The sequence below is a fragment of the Colletotrichum scovillei genome (assembly GCF_011075155.1).
Source record: "Colletotrichum scovillei strain TJNH1 chromosome Unknown Contig00010, whole genome shotgun sequence".
In the NCBI taxonomy this organism is placed as follows: Eukaryota; Fungi; Ascomycota; class Sordariomycetes; order Glomerellales; family Glomerellaceae; genus Colletotrichum; species Colletotrichum scovillei.
In genome coordinates, this window is record NW_023336268.1 from 3,429,531 (window position 1) to 3,448,131 (window position 18,601).

General features: G+C 52.0%; 6 protein-coding genes across 6 annotated transcripts; 4 read left to right on the top strand and 2 right to left on the bottom strand.

Annotated features, from left to right (window-relative positions):
- Positions 1 to 1,270: 1,270 nt before the first annotated feature.
- Positions 1,271 to 4,987, bottom strand: HER10_EVM0005487 (N-acetylglucosaminyl transferase component; the record flags this gene model as incomplete). Its single annotated transcript, XM_035482983.1, has 6 exons — positions 3,859 to 4,987; positions 2,694 to 3,807; positions 2,182 to 2,643; positions 2,044 to 2,132; positions 1,764 to 1,978; positions 1,271 to 1,430 (listed from the first exon to the last, which is right to left on the bottom strand). Exons 1-6 carry the CDS (start codon positions 3,991 to 3,993, stop codon positions 1,271 to 1,273), a joined length of 2,175 nt encoding a protein of 724 aa, XP_035327990.1. The 5' UTR covers positions 3,994 to 4,987.
- Positions 4,988 to 6,103: 1,116 nt separating this feature from the next.
- On the bottom strand, positions 6,104 to 6,749 carry HER10_EVM0009416 (uncharacterized protein; the record flags this gene model as incomplete). Its single annotated transcript, XM_035478904.1, has 5 exons — positions 6,104 to 6,216; positions 6,297 to 6,387; positions 6,482 to 6,555; positions 6,617 to 6,654; positions 6,709 to 6,749. 5 exons carry the CDS (start codon positions 6,747 to 6,749, stop codon positions 6,104 to 6,106), a joined length of 357 nt encoding a protein of 118 aa, XP_035328342.1.
- Positions 6,750 to 7,216: 467 nt separating this feature from the next.
- HER10_EVM0000043 (3'-5' exonuclease) lies at positions 7,217 to 10,196 on the top strand (the record flags this gene model as incomplete). Its single annotated transcript, XM_035469840.1, has 5 exons — positions 7,217 to 7,628; positions 7,682 to 7,875; positions 8,014 to 8,347; positions 8,400 to 8,590; positions 8,639 to 10,196. Exons 1-5 carry the CDS (start codon positions 7,266 to 7,268, stop codon positions 10,194 to 10,196), a joined length of 2,640 nt encoding a protein of 879 aa, XP_035327479.1. The 5' UTR covers positions 7,217 to 7,265.
- Positions 10,197 to 10,894: 698 nt separating this feature from the next.
- HER10_EVM0006402 (D-isomer specific 2-hydroxyacid dehydrogenase) lies at positions 10,895 to 12,906 on the top strand (the record flags this gene model as incomplete). The annotated part of the gene is made up of 3 exons (XM_035475987.1): positions 10,895 to 11,514; positions 11,921 to 12,050; positions 12,163 to 12,906. The coding sequence occupies exons 1-3, from the start codon at positions 11,246 to 11,248 to the stop codon at positions 12,904 to 12,906; spliced, it is 1,143 nt and encodes a 380-aa protein (XP_035328090.1). The 5' UTR covers positions 10,895 to 11,245.
- A 1,898-nt stretch (positions 12,907 to 14,804) lies between these two features.
- HER10_EVM0003071 (uncharacterized protein) lies at positions 14,805 to 15,313 on the top strand (the record flags this gene model as incomplete). Its single annotated transcript, XM_035472757.1, has 2 exons — positions 14,805 to 15,115; positions 15,196 to 15,313. 2 exons carry the CDS (start codon positions 14,805 to 14,807, stop codon positions 15,311 to 15,313), a joined length of 429 nt encoding a protein of 142 aa, XP_035327761.1.
- Positions 15,314 to 16,971: 1,658 nt separating this feature from the next.
- On the top strand, positions 16,972 to 18,488 carry HER10_EVM0010687 (TAM domain methyltransferase; the record flags this gene model as incomplete). Its single annotated transcript, XM_035480139.1, has 9 exons — positions 16,972 to 17,061; positions 17,122 to 17,148; positions 17,203 to 17,293; positions 17,365 to 17,406; positions 17,467 to 17,621; positions 17,678 to 17,715; positions 17,776 to 17,913; positions 17,964 to 18,383; positions 18,434 to 18,488. 9 exons carry the CDS (start codon positions 16,972 to 16,974, stop codon positions 18,486 to 18,488), a joined length of 1,056 nt encoding a protein of 351 aa, XP_035328457.1.
- Between the last annotated feature and the right edge of the window lie 113 nt (positions 18,489 to 18,601).

Below are 18,601 nucleotides of genomic sequence, written 5' to 3' on the forward strand. Positions count from 1 at the left end.
AAACTGTCGAGGGATGGTTCTAAAGGTAAAGCGGAGATTGAGTTGACGAGACTGTGTCTTACAAGACATGGGCTTTGAAGGGCTTTCTTCGTCTACCCATCAAGTCTCTCCTTTTGAAGCGCGGTCGAGCGCTTGGATCAAATCGCATATCTCAAGAGAGGGAACAAGCCTCTGCTGCCCCAAAACCTTCATGCCGCTAAGCTATGCTACAAAAAACTATTGAGAGAAAGAGCTCTATGAAAATCAGAAGAAACCGGGCCCATCGGGTTGGCGGCATTTTCCACAAGCTTACTGGCAACCAAAATTGGGTGACTTATCTTGTATGTATTCCGTCATGATGAGCTGTTATCTGTTCATTGGCTCATCTAAATTTCCAACACTTACCAAGCTTCCTCAGATAGGATCTATCACTCAATCCTCACGATTAACTTACGAAGAAATATACACTGTTGAATAAGACCAAAGTGCAGAGAGAGACGGGGCAAGGACGGGCTGTCATCTTGCGTATCCAAAATAGGGATCCAATCCGTGCCCGGGACTCAATGACTGTAATCACAGCTACGGACTCCGACCTCACTCGGGAACACCGTACGATTCGTTAACAACGAGGCGAATTTACTCGCTCGTGTCAGACAGAAGACTCGGGAAAACTGAGCATGCTGAAGTTCAACTTCAAATATCGAGAGACGCTACGACGAACGGACGTGACTTCGAAGACGAAGGCAAAGTCCACGAGAATGGACGCAAGACTACCACGAGGAAGTAATCAGGACAACGCGGTCAATCTTAAATCTCAACTCGAAGCGCAAGACTTGGTTAGTCTCTGCTGCGAACTTTTCCATAACTTCGAAATTTATACCCTTGTGCCCCAAGCTCGAGAAGGGAAGTGCTCAGAGGGGTTTGAAAGCTCACGACAGCGACCCCAATACGATCCCATTTAGCCAAACTTCGCGGTGGGTTCGAGGCTATAATCGCGCCGACGCTATATCAATGACATGAAGGTCGTGCATACCTCTAGTATCTAGCACGTATACAATGGCCGCGCCATGTGACCCGTCCTGCACGTTTCAATCTAAATGACCGACCTCGTAGATATATACCACGCCAGCCCTGGCTCCCAGCCTCCCAGACATACCAGCTAGATACAACACCGTCGAGAAGGGGCAAACCAGGTTCCCCTATAAATGTTACATAAAACCAGTACTTCCCCTTAATCCATACAAACCCTGCCAACAGAAACCAAGGAGCCTCCTCGACCTACTCTCACTCCTTACCTCCTACCTCCGCCTCCCAACCATGAGAGTGTACCTATATCCCCCTTCAGTCCCAGCCGAGGCCACCATCGGCGCCTCATCTTCACCCACGGCGGTTGAAGCCTCGCGAGATCGGGTGGAGCAGGGACGGGGTCGGGTACGCGGACAATGGTAATGCTGATGACAATGGTGATTTGCGGTCGAGTTACATGTATGGGATTGGGAAGGATCCGTGGGTTACTGGGGCTTCTGGACGTAAGACAATGTGAGGGCCGAGGTTAAAGACATGGAGAAAGTCTATGGACCACACACACACACACACACACACACACACACACACACACATCACAAGAGAGCAACATCAACGCAACAACACATCATTTTCTCATAAAACAAAAACGTAAGAATTTCATTATCTAGTGATGATACCTCGTCCTCCCCCCGCCCCCGATCCCCGTTGGATACCTCTTACCATTCATCACAAACGGCACTGGTTTCCTGCTGGGCTGCACCGTCGTGATGGCGTCCCACATCTGGCGGAAGCTCGCGCGGCGCGCGGGGAGCATGCTGTACTGCAGGCTGTACAGGTTCTTGCGGTTGAGCGGCGGGACGAACTTGCCCGTCACCAGGCAGAGCACGACCGTGGGCGAGAGGTAGTGCTTGCGGATGCGGTTGCCCATCTGGAAGTACTGGTGGAACATGGCGCGGAAGGTCAGGGGGATGGACTGGTAGGTAGTCAGAAGCGAATTCTCTATAAACACATGGTGGTGACAAGAGAGGAATGACATACCTTGAGGTAGATGACGGATGTCGGTGGCTCGTTGGAAGTATTATTAAGTCTATAGTCAAGGGTATCTCGAAGTTCAAAACGGATGCCGCCTACTCCATGTTAGTCAGGTTCTTCACATTGATGTGGAGTGATGTATACCTGGTAGTCGTCTCGGGTCTTTGACCCGCAACATCAGCGCAAAAAGGGGAAAGTGATTTAGACAAGAGAGAAGTGTATCAAAAACAGCCTTTAGCGAAATGATGACCATTCGTGCGACGGCGAAGTTCAAGTAGAACACCACCACGGTCGGGAGGAGGAAGAAGAGTAAGGTGAAGAGGATGGTGCCCACGAGAAGCTGGTCCAGGTCGTAGTCGCACGAGTCGATACGGTTGCGGAGGACATTGTGCTTCTTGCCCCGGAACAGGTGAAAGAGCGAGATGAGTATTGTGAGCTGCCAATGGTAGATCCGGGCAGAGGCCAGATAAAAGGAGTATATGTGGACGGTCAAACTGGAAAGCAAGTCGGAGAACATGGCAATGGGCATGCTGGCTCCGGCGAAGCTGGAAAAGCCAATGAACCAGATAATGTGAGGCAATAACGGCTGAAGCGTCGCGATACAGTCTGTTCGGGTTAGTAATCGTTCCTTGAATCTTGAACGCAGGCAAACTCACTTGACCAGTAATCAATGACCCAGAGGAAAAGGTCTCCGAGGAAGAGAGCCAGCTCGCTATTCAGCTTCAACCCCGCAGGCCATCCCATTAGCCACGATATACTTCTTTGGAGCGCCTCGACCGTGTACACCCTCAGAAGCTCGCTGATTGCATTGGCGGCCCACTCCGCGTTATCAATGATGTAGGAGCCCAACGCAATACCAATGATGACATCGTTGGCGACGAGCCATAGGCTGTTGTAAAACCGTATGTAGTCAGGGTGACTGGTCGTGACGCTCTCCCAATCATTCTTGCGCTGTCGCAAAGTGGTGTACTGCATGGGCCAATAGCAAAACTGCTGCAATCGAATCTCTACTTGTTGCGCCGTTGCCGATATGTCCTTCAAAGCTAGGTAGTCATCCCTCAATCGGAATTCCAAGATCTGAAGAAGCAACTCGGCGACCGCCCTGTGACCCATGAGCATGTACACAAACCCCCACTGTATCAGTGGAAGCAGGTAGAAGATCAGGAGGTCCCAGACGAAATTCCGCATCGATGTCGCATGCTCCACCACTCGCTCCGAGACGCTGAGAGATCGCTTGGGTCGTGTGCCGATCCGGGAGATGTTCTTCTGCAACAGCTGCTCAAGCTCCCATGACCAGTTGATTTGGTTCACAATCTTTGGCAGGGCTCTCTCCTTTGGCGACGGAGACCGCTTGATGATGGTGTGTTGTTTCAGCTTTTCCACCAGTTTTCTCTTTTCCTCCTTCACCTTCAGCTCCTGCCTCTCTTCTTCAGCCATGTGTTCTGTCGGCGGTAGGCCCGGGGCCTCTTTGTTCCCAAGCGCGAGCGAGATGGGGTTCAGCGAGATGTACTGCATTCTGCTGGGGCGCGGTCGGTCGTAGAGTATGATCTGTATGCTGAGGGCCTTTGCGCACGCGATTCGGGGCGACTTTGCGCCGGCTGGTGTGGTCGCGATGAAGAGGGAGGGATCGAGTACGACGGCTTCGCTGGGGTTCGTCAGACCGAGGACGTGCATCGCATTGTGGCCACATCGTTCGTAGATGCTATTGACGGGGTGAGGAGAGTTTCGAAAAAGGGTGCCGATCTTGAGGGCGAATTCGACATGGCCGGCCTGTAGATTGGTCAATTGGTGAAAGGGCTAGTGGTCTAGGGGGTTGCTGACGTCGACATCATCGAGAATGGCTACGACGAAGACATCCAGGCTCGAGTTCCTCCATCCCACGACGACGCCAGGCAGGTCGGAGCGCTGGATGTCCGTCGGCCAGAATATCCTCATTAAACCGTCATTTTCTGGCATGTCAGCCGAGGGCAGCGCGGGGGACGGCGCTCAGAAGGAGCCTCTCCGTCGCAACTGTTCCCTGGCCGAGACGCCAGCTCCGGTGGATCGGGGGTGCTGTGTCGAGTCCGTCATTAGCCAGATGCTTCTCCCAGTTGCGCAACCAGACATGTCTCAGCGGGGGGATCGAAAGGGTTTGTCGTACCAGGTTCGCCTCCTTGGTGGCCAATCGTTCCACGGGGATGAATATGATGAGGTAGACGAAGGTCAAGAGCGCGAAACCTTTGGCGGCGCGTGTCTAGACATGGATGTTAGGGTTGAGAACGAGGCAGCGCATAGGCAGCTGGGTCCGAAGGAGGGAGGGAGGGAGGATCATCATACAATAACTCCGTAGTCCCAGGCGAAAATTGCAAGCTCATAGAGACGTGTGACCAGATCCCATCGAGCGGTGATGTAGCCAGCTACGAAGATCCCAAGGCTGAGAACCGAGAGGGGGTGCATAGAATCGTTATTCCCTTGGGTAGTGCATGCCGAGGCTTGTCGCCAAGGGGAGGTACTGGTATGTCGGGGCGGAAAGGACCTAGATTGAGCGTCGGACTGCGGACTCGGCGGCGGTGATTGCGGGACAAGCGCGGGGGGGAAGAGGGGGGTGGAAGCTTGGAAAGGATCGTGGGGTCGCAAGCTTGATTCGACGTGTCTTGGGGAGCTTTTGGAGGAGGACGAGGGCCGGGCGAGGACTGGCTTGGTGCGATGATTCGAATACGTTGGTGTACCACCGCAGTTGGTGTTGTGTTGCTTTGCGCAGAGATGTTTTGCAGGTAGAGGGGAGGAGAAGAAGAAGAAGGGACGTGGAGTCGTGGAGGGATGTGGGCGTGGATACTCTCGAGTCTCTGCAGTCTGGACGGCCGATGGAGTAAAGGTATTGAGGTATTCGACGCGGACCTTGGAAAAAGGCACAAGACAAGACGGGGCTAGAATAGTAGAAACTAAGGAAAGAAAGTCGAGAGCCAGGGACAAGCTTCACGCGCGCGTGGAGGGATGCGGTAAATCTGGGAATTTGCCATGTAATTATTGGAGGGACAGAACGGGGGGTACAAGAGGTTTGGCAGCTTTGGGGTTAGCTGAGGTGGAGGACGTCAGGACATCAGGTTCTCCCTCTGTATCCGTACCGGTAAGGTACCTACACTGCACCTTAGGGAGTTAGTCCCTGTTGGTTTCTTTGCAGTGTGCCGTCCAGCCTCCAGCCTAGGTGAGGTACATACCTACGCACATATAAGTCGCTCTGCCGCTAGCGAAATGTCTCGCTAGCGGGTCTCGCGTCCACTAAAGGAGACGGGAGATCTGGACATTTTCCAGGTTTGGGTGAGGTGCTGCACTCTGCAGGAGTTCTACCTAGAAGTTCCTGCTGACCAGTGACCCGCGGGACGCCTCAGAGGGTCTACGGGGATGTGGGCGGTCTGGAACCTGGAACGAGCCCCCACCCTACTTGAGCTTGGCTTTTTCATAGCTGGGACTGGCCCACCTCCGGTCCATGCTTCCATTTTTTTTGCTAGGTTTTTTTTTCCATAGGTAGTGACCCGGCGCGATCTGGTGAAAGTAAATCTATCAACATCACGTGGGCTGATGCATCACATCAAGGTACTTACCTAAAAGTACTCGGACAATTCTACTCACAACACGTTTTGTACATGTTCGTTAGACTTCATACATCATAAAGTTGTGCTCATATGTTGGAACAAAAGGCTTTCCGTGTCCATCATGCAACTTGGGGGCCTCCTTGGTCGTGCATCACGTCGATGGAGACTTGGCGGTGATCTCAATATTGACACATGTCCAGCAATGAACCCACGTTACACCGTTTACTTGCACAGCCATTTAGAATTCCTTTCTTTCCCTTTTCTGTCTTGTTCGCGTTGCGGATACTGTGGCACCCCACTACCTACTTTACTCTATGATTCTGTGAGGTACCTTAGGTATCACTTCTGTTCTGCATCCCAGGGATTTCGCTCGGAGAGATTCAAGCTTACCTGAGAGTCTACTCAGTCTAGACGTTAGTGTCCCACATCCAAGTCACCATAGGAATAGGTAGCTGGCGCGCGGACGCGTCATGGAAAAGCCAGGAAAAAACACATCATATTGGGAGATTGCCGTCTCTAAACACTGCCACATTGTGCCCAACAAATGCAACCCTGAAAAACGCCAAATAAACTAGCTTGCGAGATATCTTGTCCAGAATTGAAATGCCTCCTGCACAAGTGGTCAGATTCCCATCTCCAAGAACACATTGCAGCAATGAGGAGGGTGCATGCTGATGTGGCACTCACATTTACGTCCCATGTATGTTGCATCGTTGTCTTTTTGGTCTTCCCGCGCCTCATCCAGCAGCTTGTCTATACCGCGTTCCTTGAGAGCGACCTACCTGCCAGTTAGTCATTGTGCTCTTCCTCACCGCTCACTCACCCGAAAGCTTGGTTGTGAGAGCAGTCGTTGTCGTTGAGACGTAACCTACCGTCAAACACTTTTGGTAGTTCTTGAATAGATCGGCACACTCATTGTTGTCTGTGCCGGTGCCTCTGAGGTACTCTTCAACCTGTCGTTAGAGGTCTCCTTCGTCATCCATGTCATGTGCAGGGAACCAACTTACTCTCACTGTACCATTTCAAGAAGCATGTATCGTAGCGCCTATCCCAGCAGGATTAGCAGCCCATTCATCTCATTACAAAACCAGCTACTTACTCCTTGACTTCATTGCATTCGGGGGCTAAAGACGCAGACATGATGGATGCTTCTCTGTTGACGGAACTCACGGAGGACTGAGAGGTGAAGTTGCAGGTTGCGGCTAGAAATGGAGACAAAATCGTCACAGGGGCCTGAGTGCCTAAGGTCAGCGGCGTCATCCGCTGTAAGTGGAAGGCTTGGCCAAGGCTCTTACCTTCCCTTTTACTGTCATCCGCTTCACAGGGCACTCACCAGCTTCATCCTCTGTGCAATCAATTGCAACTTCTCAATCTCACACATTCTGAGCATCAACACTAATTATGTGAAATTACTGTCAGCATCGACAGAAACCGGACTCTTCCTCATCCCAATACGCATAACTGTTCCATTCCTCAAAGTACACCCTGCGCCAAGCATCGAAGTCGCTTATCCACGCGCTTATCGATTAGATAACGCCTCTAATCTTATCGGCCGGGGCCTTTCATGGTGGGTTCTTTTTTTTTTGGTCAATCGTCAAACTTCGCAGCGAAACCGCGACAGCCTCCACCGAGAACCACACCCGTTGCGCCGATACGATGGCGTCCCCCCAGGACTTCAAGTCTGTTCAGGACAAGGTCCAGGCCGCGCTCGTGGCCACCGTCAAGTCGGTCAACCGTGTCTCCGCCGAGGACCTGCCCTTCCAGCGCGCCGTCAACCCCAGCGTCGGCGACGATCTCGACGCCAAAACTACACGGATTCTCGAGCTCTCGACCACACTGCTCAAGTCAGCTGCAGAGGTCTGCGGACTAACTGCGCCCGATCTCGAAGATGCCGATGACGTGGATATGCGCTGGCGAAGCATCGTGGACGTTGTCGACTCAGTCTTGGAGAAAGCCGACACATCTATTGACGAGTACACCGGAGCTTTGAAGAGGAAGGATGCGCCTGCTGCTGATGCCGTAAGTGCGCTCCATTGTTGATACGGAATATCGTGTATACTCACGCTACATAGGCTCCCCAATCGAAGAAGCCCAAGACGGCTGGAGGCGTTGTCCGCAGTGCCAACATCACTAAACCCCAACTCCACTTCGATCAGCAGGTCGACAACAACGCTCAATGGAAGCCCCTCATTACCAAAAAGCCCCATGCTACGGTTCCTTTGGAGAAGAGCCTGGTAACTAGCGAAACAGAAGAGGGTTTTGTCCAGTACGACTACCAAACTTTCTTACCGTTGATATTTCCTAGAGTGCCGAGTTCCGACAAGGTCGCATACAAGGCTGCAGCCAACTCGCGCAGGAGACTGGAGAAGTTACTATTTCTCAGTGATACTGACAGAAAGATCAGATATAAGCATCCGTACGAGACCGAAATCCTCGAAGCGAAATACCCCGACCGAGTCTACAAACAAGCCGAGCCGATTCCATGGCAGCCCGTCGAAGGCACGGAAGCCATCTACGTCGACACATACGAAGGGGTCCTGAAGATGCTGAAGGACCTCAAGAAGGCCAAGGAAATTGCCGTTGATCTGGAACATCACGACTTCAGAACATACGTCGGACTCACCTCATTGATGCAGATAAGCACAAGAGAACAGGACTGGATTGTAGACACTCTGAAGCCATGGAGACAGCAGCTCCAGATACTCAACGAAGTCTTTGCCGACCCCAGCATCATCAAGGTTAGTACTGCTAAGCTCACTGACGATTTCTCGACAAAACTAACAAATCTAGGTCTTCCACGGCCCATTTATGGACATGGTTTGGCTGCAGCGTGATCTTGGTCTGTATGTCAACGGTCTGTTCGATACCGGAAGTGCATGCGAAGCGCTACACTACCCCCAAAAAAGCTTGGCATTCCTTCTCAAGAAGTTTGTCAACTTTGACGCCGACAAGAAGTACCAACTTGCCGACTGGAGAGTGCGGTAAGCAAACCCCTGAAGCGATCTCTCTGAGATACTAACACTCTGTAGCCCCCTTTCTGACGAGATGCTGTACTATGCCCGTTCTGATACCCACTTCCTGCTGTACATCTATGACAAGATGCGCAACGAGCTCGTGATGAAATCGGATAGGGGCAACTCTAGCACCGACTACATCGAAATGACGCTCCAAAAGTCCAAAACTCTCTCATTAAGTCGGTACGGTGGCGAGACGTTCGACCCCAAGTCTGGCAAGGGAAGCAAGGGCTGGTACAACACTCTTCTAAAGCACCCTATGCCCTTTTCGGGCCAGCAATTTGCCGTATATAGAGCCATCTGGGAATGGAGAGACGAGGTGGCACGGAAAGAGGACGAAAGTACAGCCTTTGTCATGCCCAATGGTATCGTTGGCGATATCGCAAAACACATGCCACCCGACGCCAAGGCTCTACATGCACTGATACCGAACCACGCTTTCATCGCACGGAAAAACGTCACCGAGATATGGACGCGCTACCAGGAGGCACGAGAAAGGGGCATCAACGAACCGCGTCTACTGGACTTCTTCAAGTCGGAGCTTCCAAGGGCCGCTGCTAAGCCTTTGGCAGTGGCTGCAAGCGAGGATGCGGTCGAGGGAGCGCTGGAACCTGCCCTCTTGTCAGAGTCTCAGCTGTTTGGCCGCATGGCTCTGAGCTCGGCCTGGGAACAGCCAGCCTCTGCAGCTAATGGCCTTGGAGAGTACGTCATGCTCCCGTGGCAGAAGTTTGTGCAGAATGCAAAGACGGTTGAGGCCGCTCCCGAGGAGGATGTTGCTATGGAGGGAGGCGTCGAGGCGGAAGCCAAGGCTGCTGCGGCAGCTCAGCCCGCTGAGCCTGAGGTGGAGGAGGAATTCACCCTCAAGGCTGGCACGAAACGGAAAGTCCCTACAGCAGACGCTTCTGATGTTAGTGACAACGAGTCAGAATCCGGCGAGAGCTCCATCGACATTGTACTGGAGCGGCCAGAGTCCGAAAGGAAGTCAAAGAAGCACGGCAAGACGGATGCTGGCGAGCGCGAGGCAAAGGTGGCTGCGAAGAGGGCAGACAAGGTGGCGCGTTATACGGAGGATTACGACAAGGCCGCGGTCGAAGTACAACGCCTCGAGAAGGAAGTCGCCAAGAACAAGGCCGAGCCGGCTCAATTGGAGGAGGCGAAGGAGACGGCCGCGGAGAAGCAGAGAAAACTGCAAGGATATCTGGCGGCGATCAACAACCGCAAGTCCAAGACGGAGAAGAAGGCGGCGAAGAAGGCCGAGAAGGCCCAAAAGGAGGCGGAGAAGAAAGCAAAGAAGGAACAGAAGCGTGCTGCGAAGAAGGCCAAGAAGGAGGCCAAGAAGGCCGAGCAGCAGGAGGCTGACGGTGCGGACTCGAGCGACAGTGAGGAGGAAGAGGATACGTTCGACTACAGCAAGGCCACATCGGTGCTACATGCGGCGAGGACGGGCAACCGTGGCAAGACACACGTTAAGCCGACGTTTGACCCTTATGCGAAGACGGGCGATGAGCCGCTCAAGGGCGCGAGAAAGGCGCCGCCTCCCAGAGGTGAGAGGAGCGCTACGTTTAGGAAGTAGAATTGGTGAGGTTTCATGTTGGGTTTTGCTGTAAGAAGGGCTTGCAGCTTGATGGGAATAGGATAATTGGACGTGAGTGGATGAATCAGTACCAATACTGTGCCCAGGCGAAAGAAGCCTCAGGGCAGGTGGTCCCGTCTAGAGTTAGGAACAGGACTAGGACTTTTTTACAAAAAAAAAAAAAAGAGAGAAATGATGCCATCATTACATGCATGTCTTGAAGCAGTAGCAGAGCTTATCAATTTGATTTGTGAGGGATGTTGTTCCGTTCTACGTGTTGCACGAAAAGACGAGCGCCTTTCGTGAGGGTCTCTCAGACATTGCAAGCCGGATGGTAAGCACGGAATTCCTTCCGCGGTTGTCACACCTTCTCTGGCGGCTCCCCACGTTTTGGTTGTGGGTGAGGGTGTCGAGGAGGCTTGGGATGTGTGGATGGAATGGGTCATGGATGTGTGGATGTCAAAAATCAAAGCCGCGCCATCTCCACACCGCGCCCTTCCATCAAGTAGCAAACATACGGCGTGTCATATGTACATGATGTGCCGATCTTATCGCGTCCCGGGAGTGGGAAAATGCGGAGCGCGGAGAAAGTAGCATGGCACTAGCGAGGTTGGGAATTCTGGAAGGGAGCAGTAAAGTGTTATGTCCGGAGGTGTGGCCCCTGAGGCTCTTTTTTCCTTGCTTTTTCCATGGTGTTTTGATAAGATAAGTTACCACGCGTACACAAATACTTATATCGTCGCTCGGTTCTGGGGATCGAGGGTTGGGATCTGAGCTTACTTTCGTGGCTTGCATACATCATGTTGAGACGAGATCTTTTAGACTTTTGAGACCAATCAAGACACCGACTGCGCGACTTTAAGACGGGTTCTATCTGTAGGGCGTGTTTGTCGTTACACCACCGTTGGTATAAACACTCCCTTATCACCATCCATTATGCTCATATCTTTATAGACTCACCATCACTCAAACGCCTACTTCAAGCCTACAAAGAGCACAGCAGACAACACACCTTTACAAAAAAGGGAACACAACTAACTAACGAAGCAATGACCGACCCCGCGACAGAGGTGAAGAAGCCGGTCCGCCCGCCCTCGGCCACGCACCACGTCATCGTCAAGCTCGAGACGATCCACGTGCCGCCTCCGGAGGTCAATGATGGTGACCTGGGAGCGGGAGTGACGCACGAGATCATCGGGTACGAGTATACCCGGCCTTCGGAGAGCGCCGTCGCGGCGGCGAGGGCGTGGCCTGCGAGCGTGCTGATTACGACGACTGTGCCTATTAATGGGGAGACGCTTGGGGAGGCGCCGTATTTGTGAGTTTTGGGTTATGTTTTCTTTGAGTTCTGGGAGATTTTGAGTTGGGTCCTGATAGTTGAGGGTAGAGAGGGAGGAGGGACTGAGGCTGAACTTGGGAAGAGTTGAAGAGAGGATTTCAGGGGGAAGGGGATAGTTGATCCTAAGAGTAATGAAGGTAATGGCCGAGTGAGATGGCCTGCCGCGGGATCGGGTGATCCTATCTACCAGACCACGAGATTGAGAGGATATGGTGTATGAGGCAGGGCTGATGACTTTGGAAGTCTTCCCTTTCGGATTCCTGTAAGACAAGTGTCTACTTGAGCTGGGAAACGACCACCATCAATCTGCCTACATTACTGTCGGAAGCAAACTCGAGATAGCTGGTTCGAAGGCGAGTGATGGCTGACGACGCGGACGACGCAGAAAGTGTATCATCACAGAGACAGTGGGAACAGATCACATCGACCTAGAGGAGTGCAGACGTCGCGGCGTGACCGTGATATACTCGCCCAACGCAACAGTCGAAGCCGTCTCCGAGCACGCCCTCGGCTTGGTGAGTCCTTCCGCTCCCTACCTCAGATAATCCCTCGAAATCTCAAGTCACGAGGCCATCGATTAGAAAGAGAGAAACTTGTTGACTGACCTTGAACGCCGGGGAACTCCAGTATTTCTCTTCCCGCCGACGCTTCGTGACGCTCCACAACACGATGATGGACCACGCCGAGGGCCGCCCGAACCCCTGGCGCGCAAAGGGGAGCATGTCCTCCCTCCTCCTCGACAGCGAGGGCCGCCCGCCGCATACCTGCGGCAACGAGGTGGTGGGCATGATCGGCTACGGGCCCATAGGGCAGCGCGTCGCCAAGATGTGCCGCGCGCTGGGTATGGAGGTCCTCGTCGCTGCGAGGAAGAGCGATGCCGCGCCAGCTGTGAACGGTAACGAGGTCACTGCTACCACCACCGCCTCTCAGCCGAATGGCAACGGAGACGCCCACCGCACGCCCTTCGCAGAGGTCATCCGTCGCGCGACGACGCTCTTCCTCATCGTGCCCCTCACGGCAGAGACCAAGAACCTTGTCGGCGAGGCTGAGATGGCGACGATGAGGCCTGATGTTGTGATTATCAACGTCGGGCGGGGCGGGACCGTCAATGAGGCTGCGCTGGTGGCAGCGTTGCGGGAGGGTAGGATCTCGGGGGCGGCGACGGATGTTTACGAGGTTGAGCCAGCGGGGAGCGGGCGGGATAGCGTGTTATTGGGAGAGGAAGCGCGGGGTTTGAACTTGACGCTGACGCCGCATTTGGCGTGGTGCGCTGATCAGACGAGGGTGAATATCCGGAGGGTGGTGGGAGAGAATGTGAGGTTGTTCTTTGGAGGTGGAAAGAGTAGTAATGTTGTGCTTGATATGCGGTGATGAATACACATTATTCGGATCGAGGAATGGGATAGATTCATCTCATTGAAGTCGGATAGCCATTGCTGAAATAGTATAACGACGTCTGAGTAGATGTCGGTGAGATTGAGTGTGAGCTAAAAGACTGATGAGGTTATTCTCACCGGAGATCATAAGCTTCCACCCCAGATTAGAGCGCCCGCTCGCTGCAACACCCCACACTTTGCGTCTTTAAAATGCCCGAAGACGACCTCGCGTCTCATTGGTGCTTTAGACTGCTTCCAAGTGATGCCAAGACATCTGTTTGATCCCGGCGAGCCTCGAAGGTTAATCGAGCAATAATCGATCTGAATTATCAACCTTCATGAGAATCCCGTATGCTTACGCTCGGGCCATAGACTGGATCGACGCGAATCACATAACGATGGTCTTCGAACGAGGGAGAGCAATTCCGACGAGACCTACTCAGTAGAAATCAGGACGTTCAAAGAATGAGCAAGCTTGAAGTATTCCTTAGATCAAGAGACGATCGTCCCGAGGATTGACGCGCCGCGCAAGCCTCACTTCTATCCCATCTGTCGTACCAAGCTCCTGAAAATGTCGCACATAAAGTGGCTAGCAACAACACGACTCACGCGAGTTCCGTCGCTCAAAATCATTCGAGCTTTGTTTATGCTTGAAACATCTAAACTTCTCCCACCTGTGCCGTCTGCCGTGCCCACAGTGACACAGTTTCGGCGAGATTTGCTTGTTTTCTTGAGACTCGACCTGAGCGACAATCTCTCACAAACATGCAAGAGCCTGCAATTCACGGATTTTTAGAGAGCGTCGTCATCAAAATAAGTCAGTAAATTGACATAATATCTTGTCTAAGCCACAGTGATGCGCTCACCCGTTCGGTGAGTGAGTGAATGAGTGAGTGAACGGCATCGTTCGCCGTGCACTGGAAATGCAGGATGCGGGAGTCCCCACTGATCGCCTTTAATTTCCTCGGCCCCTGGGCTCTGCTCTGGGCTGGGCTGAGCTCAGCTGCCCGGATGAAACCTCAGCTGCTTCCGAGCGTCTTACCTCGAGTAGGGATATTGACTAAGTGAGCTTCTGTATCTGAAGGTGAACGGCGGGCTGCAGCTTTGCCCATTTACTTGATGTGCTGGTTCGTCTGATGAACTCTCGTATTGAGTTCTCAGAGACATGAGATGTGGGTGAGTGGAGGTCTGTCATGTCGTAAAAACAATAGAACACGCAGTGTTAGCTGGCCAAGGCAGTGCCGCGGGATCCACCGCGGGAAATGTCAGATTGTGTGGGGATCTGGGACGATGGGTAAGGGGTGCCAGCAGAAACTCTCACTCAAGAGAGCCAAGCCTTTTCCGTTCTCCCATGTTGATGACTTGGCATCGAACAAGCTCTCGACGTCAGTCAGGCACCGTCGATTCTCAAATGGCCTCTTGAGTTGAGGTGAATGGGTCTGTTTGATGGAAATAGAAAGCAAAAGGTCTAGAACCCGATTCCGAGCGGGAGACTGGGATGCTTCCCGCCCCGCCGGGACCGGGTGCCGCGCGCTCAGGGGCCGGCCGGCCTCCAGGCGCTCGTAATGCGTTCGTTTGTTCGAAACGCGGGCCCCAGAAGCAATTTACATTGGACATACGCTACCACCCACAGAGAATACCAGACCAAGATGAAGGGAAACAAATCCCAGGGATGGGTCGACTTTGAGCAATCTATATATGAACTTGACGCGACTTTCCCTTTTTCCTCCGAAAGTCTCTTTTTGATCTTGCTCTCCATTCTCACACACCACCGTTCATTCGTGCTTCAATTCTTTGCAACTCCTTGGGCTGGACTCGGATAACTCTCGTTTAAACAAACCAAAACAGAAATCACACTCGTTCTATCACTTCTCCGAACCTAAACGCCTCAAGATGCAGCTCTCCGCCCTCTTCCTCCTCGCCCCCGCTCTCGTGGCCGCGACCCTCGACCCGGCCACCTCCAACACCAAGGGCAAGTGTCCCTCGAGCTACAACTGCAGCGCCACAAAGGTCTCAAAGGCCATCCAGGCCGCCGAGTGCTCCCACAACACCCGCACCAGCAAGACCCAGACGTTCGCCGTCTTCGAGACCGACCACCAGTACGACGGCAACAACGGGTACCCCTACGGTACCTGCTCCGCGTACACCTGCGAGTCCCCCACCGAGATGATCACCGACGACGACTGCTGGACTTTCTTCTGGAGGTGAGTTGCGAACAGATGAACCAGTGATGTTTTTGTTTTACTAGTGATGGACTGATGGCTGACGGGTTTACGATGTATAGCGGCACCGGTGAAGAGGACGGTGTTGGCACCGGCTGCATCAAGGACCCCAACACGGGCGTCTGCGGCTGCGAGAACTCTGACGGAACCTTCATCTCCGGCGCCAGCGACTGCACGTAAGGAACGTCTGACTCATAGGAGACGTTCATGGTGGTTGATGGGAGATATGGTCATGCTTGACATGAGCCAACAGTGTGTGCTATTCATGTACATACTATACGACACAAAAAAAAAAACAATTTGTACAAAAATGATCACATATTCATTCACCACGTGGCCTAGATGGGGCGTGGTCATCATCATCCCGGCGCAGAGTTTGCTGCTCTATAACGCTTATTATATCGTTCTCCATGTTGGTTAAGACTCGGGTCTCGATGTGGCCCGAGCCATCCTCTTCTCGAAATGAGGCTGAACCTAAATAACCTTTTGACTTTTATCTCGCATCTCGCAATTACCTAATGATGTAATTCGCTGTTTTCCATTGGTAAATGTCAAAATGAGACCTGGAATTGAGTCTTACACTACGGAGCCAGGTTATTCGGTACCTTAGTTACAAAAGCCGCATTCCAGGGCAAACAGAGGTGCCAGATGATGTTCTCTCGGCCTGATCATATCTCGGCTACCTAGTGCGGGTCTAGCCCAACCTGCTGGGCTCTGCGACACGAATAATTAAGCAGCTTCTCCGTAAATCTAACATTTCTATGATTAGATTGCATTATGTTTTCACTCGATCATCGATGGATTGAGTGATTCAATCTCGAAACGCCTCAGTTGAGGCCGACATATCACAAGGTTTTGTCCAACGAGCCATGCGATTTGAGGGGTCTTGAGGGGTCTTGAGGCAGCAATGAACTCACTTGCGCCCTAAAGAGAAAGGGGAAATTCAGGGAGGGAAGGTGCCGATGAAAGCTGTTATATGATGACGCTCAAGAAAGATGGTCGGGAGGGGGACGCGGCATGCTCTCACTGCTCATGAGTTTTGTGCGAGAGGAGGAATCTACCAACCTCTGTAGCGAAGGTAGACACATCGGGACACTTCCCAGAGGTTTCTCTCTGATTGATCTTCTTGTTATGAACCACAACGCTTTATTCTAACCTGGTAAACGGTTTGTGAGAGGTATGCAATAAAACTGCCTTTCTGTCCCGGTAATTCGCTATCTAGCTCCTGCATCACTGGGTCGAACGCTTCGCGGAGCCTCCTGGAATTCAATTAGTAGCCAACAGCTGAAGTGCCCTGCAAGTTTGTGCTACAAGGCATTGAGTTAGCAGTGATCTGAAGAGCCTGGAACCTCACAATATGTCAGGGTTAGTTGGCCTCTCCAGTGGCTGACTGGCACAAAGATAGCCGGGGACCCGGGCAGCGTTCCGAAAGATTACTGTCCCCGCCCCATTCCTTTGTAGGCACGATGAACCAGTGCTCTGGGTTTAACGTGCTCTGATACGTGAGGCTCATTCCTATTTTGGGATGCACCTCCGTAAAAGTGGGAACAAAACGCATGCAGTTGGTTGTCTTGCACCAACAATGTTTGCTTCCACGCGCATGAGCGGAAGCCAAGAAGAGGGGTAATGGTGGAAAGATCTCGTTTCTCAATAAGAGAGAGAGTGCGTCCAACCGAATATTTGGGAGGAACCTACGAAAACGAAGTTTCAAGTTCTGTCACGACCAATTACCTATTACCGCACTGGGTTAACAACAGGCATCACCTGGTTCGAGTCTACCCTGTCAAGGTGCCTCTCAAACTCTTTCAAGTACATAAAGAGGACGTTGAAGACACACAATGTGTGAGGATAACACTGGAAACAACGCGGCTGCTGATGCCAACGCTCAGCCCGACCATGAGGTTGTTTTGCTCGCCGAGGATGAACAGGTGAGGCCACTGCAGCTCGTCCACAAAGCATTACGCGAAAATACTAAGACTATTGAATAGAGTGACACGTCCTCAGAGATTGGAAGCGTAGGCTGAGGGACCAACTTCTAGGAATATTTCACCTTACTAAAGAATCATCAGAGTGTAGCTTCCTCGAGTGCAAGTGTGAGCAGTTCGATTCTAGACTATCGGTTGGAAAACGGTAGAACCTACCACAAGTATAAAGACGGGAGTAAGTTCTAGCAAGGAAGTGAATGAGATGATCATAATACCTTGGATGCTGATGTCAGAAACATCAAATAGAATACTGGTTCCCAAATGATGAGAGAGAAAACGATCGGCTCGGTAAGACATAAAGATTCCTAGAAACACGTTCAAGATCAGCTTTTAACCTCTTTCACATAGATCTGCAGCACAACTTATTCATCTTGACCTTTGATGACAGACTCGCAACTGCCCCTCCAAACGAACCTGATGCAAAGGTTGGAAAGGTCTTGGACGTGGGCACGGGTAGTGGTATATGGGCCATTGACTTTGGCGAAGAGCACCCAGATGCTGAGGTTTGATACCCAATTACACGTAACACAACTCAAAAACCTTCTAATAGTGATTCCAGGTGCGAGGCATTGATCTTTCCGCTATTCAGCCGGAATTGTACGTGCTCATTCTCCTCCCATTTTGCTTCCAATACAGTACACTGATGATCAAGTTCAGCGTGCCACCCAACGTCAAGTTCGAGATTGACGACATTGAACAACCCTGGACGTTTTCTCACTCATTCGACTACATTCATAGTCGCATGATGAACTCATCCCTCAAGGACTGGAACGCATATATCAAAACTTGCTATGAGTCAGTTACATCTCGCACCCTCAAAGATTTTTATTTTTGACAAGTTGAAGTAATCTGGAACCCGGAGGATATCTCGAACTGAACGAGATCGATGTCATCCCCACATCTGACGACGGCACCCTGAAGCCAGAGTCTGCGATCTCTAGGTCTGCCAAGTTACTTCATGACGCAGGCGAAATCATCGGAAGGCCCTTCCTCGAGATGAGCTCTCTCAAGGATGTGCTAATCAATACCGGGTTCGAGGACGTCCACAGGCAACTGTACAAGTGGCCCACGAACTCCTGGCCCAAGCACGAAAGGTACAAGGAGTTGGGCATCTGGAACCACGAGAATCTTGTTGCTGGTTGGGAAGGCTTCTGCATGGCCCCTTTCACAAGGGTGCACGGTTGGAGCAAGGAGGAAGTCATTGTTTTCATGGCCGAGATCCGAAAAGAGTTCCAAGATCGGTCGATCCATGCATACTTCAAGATGTAAGTTGACTCCTGGATGAGGCTCTTACATTCAACGCTGACATTTCCAGCTGGTCCATCTATGGCAGAAAGCCTCTGCAACCCGAAACGACAGAGGCCGCGTGATTGCTGTTCAAGATTCTTTCTGTCGCTGGCAATGTACAGGGCGACCCTTGATAGAAGAATGTTCATGTGCTTATTTTCAAGCTGGGTTTTCGTAGACGATAGAAAGTTACTCG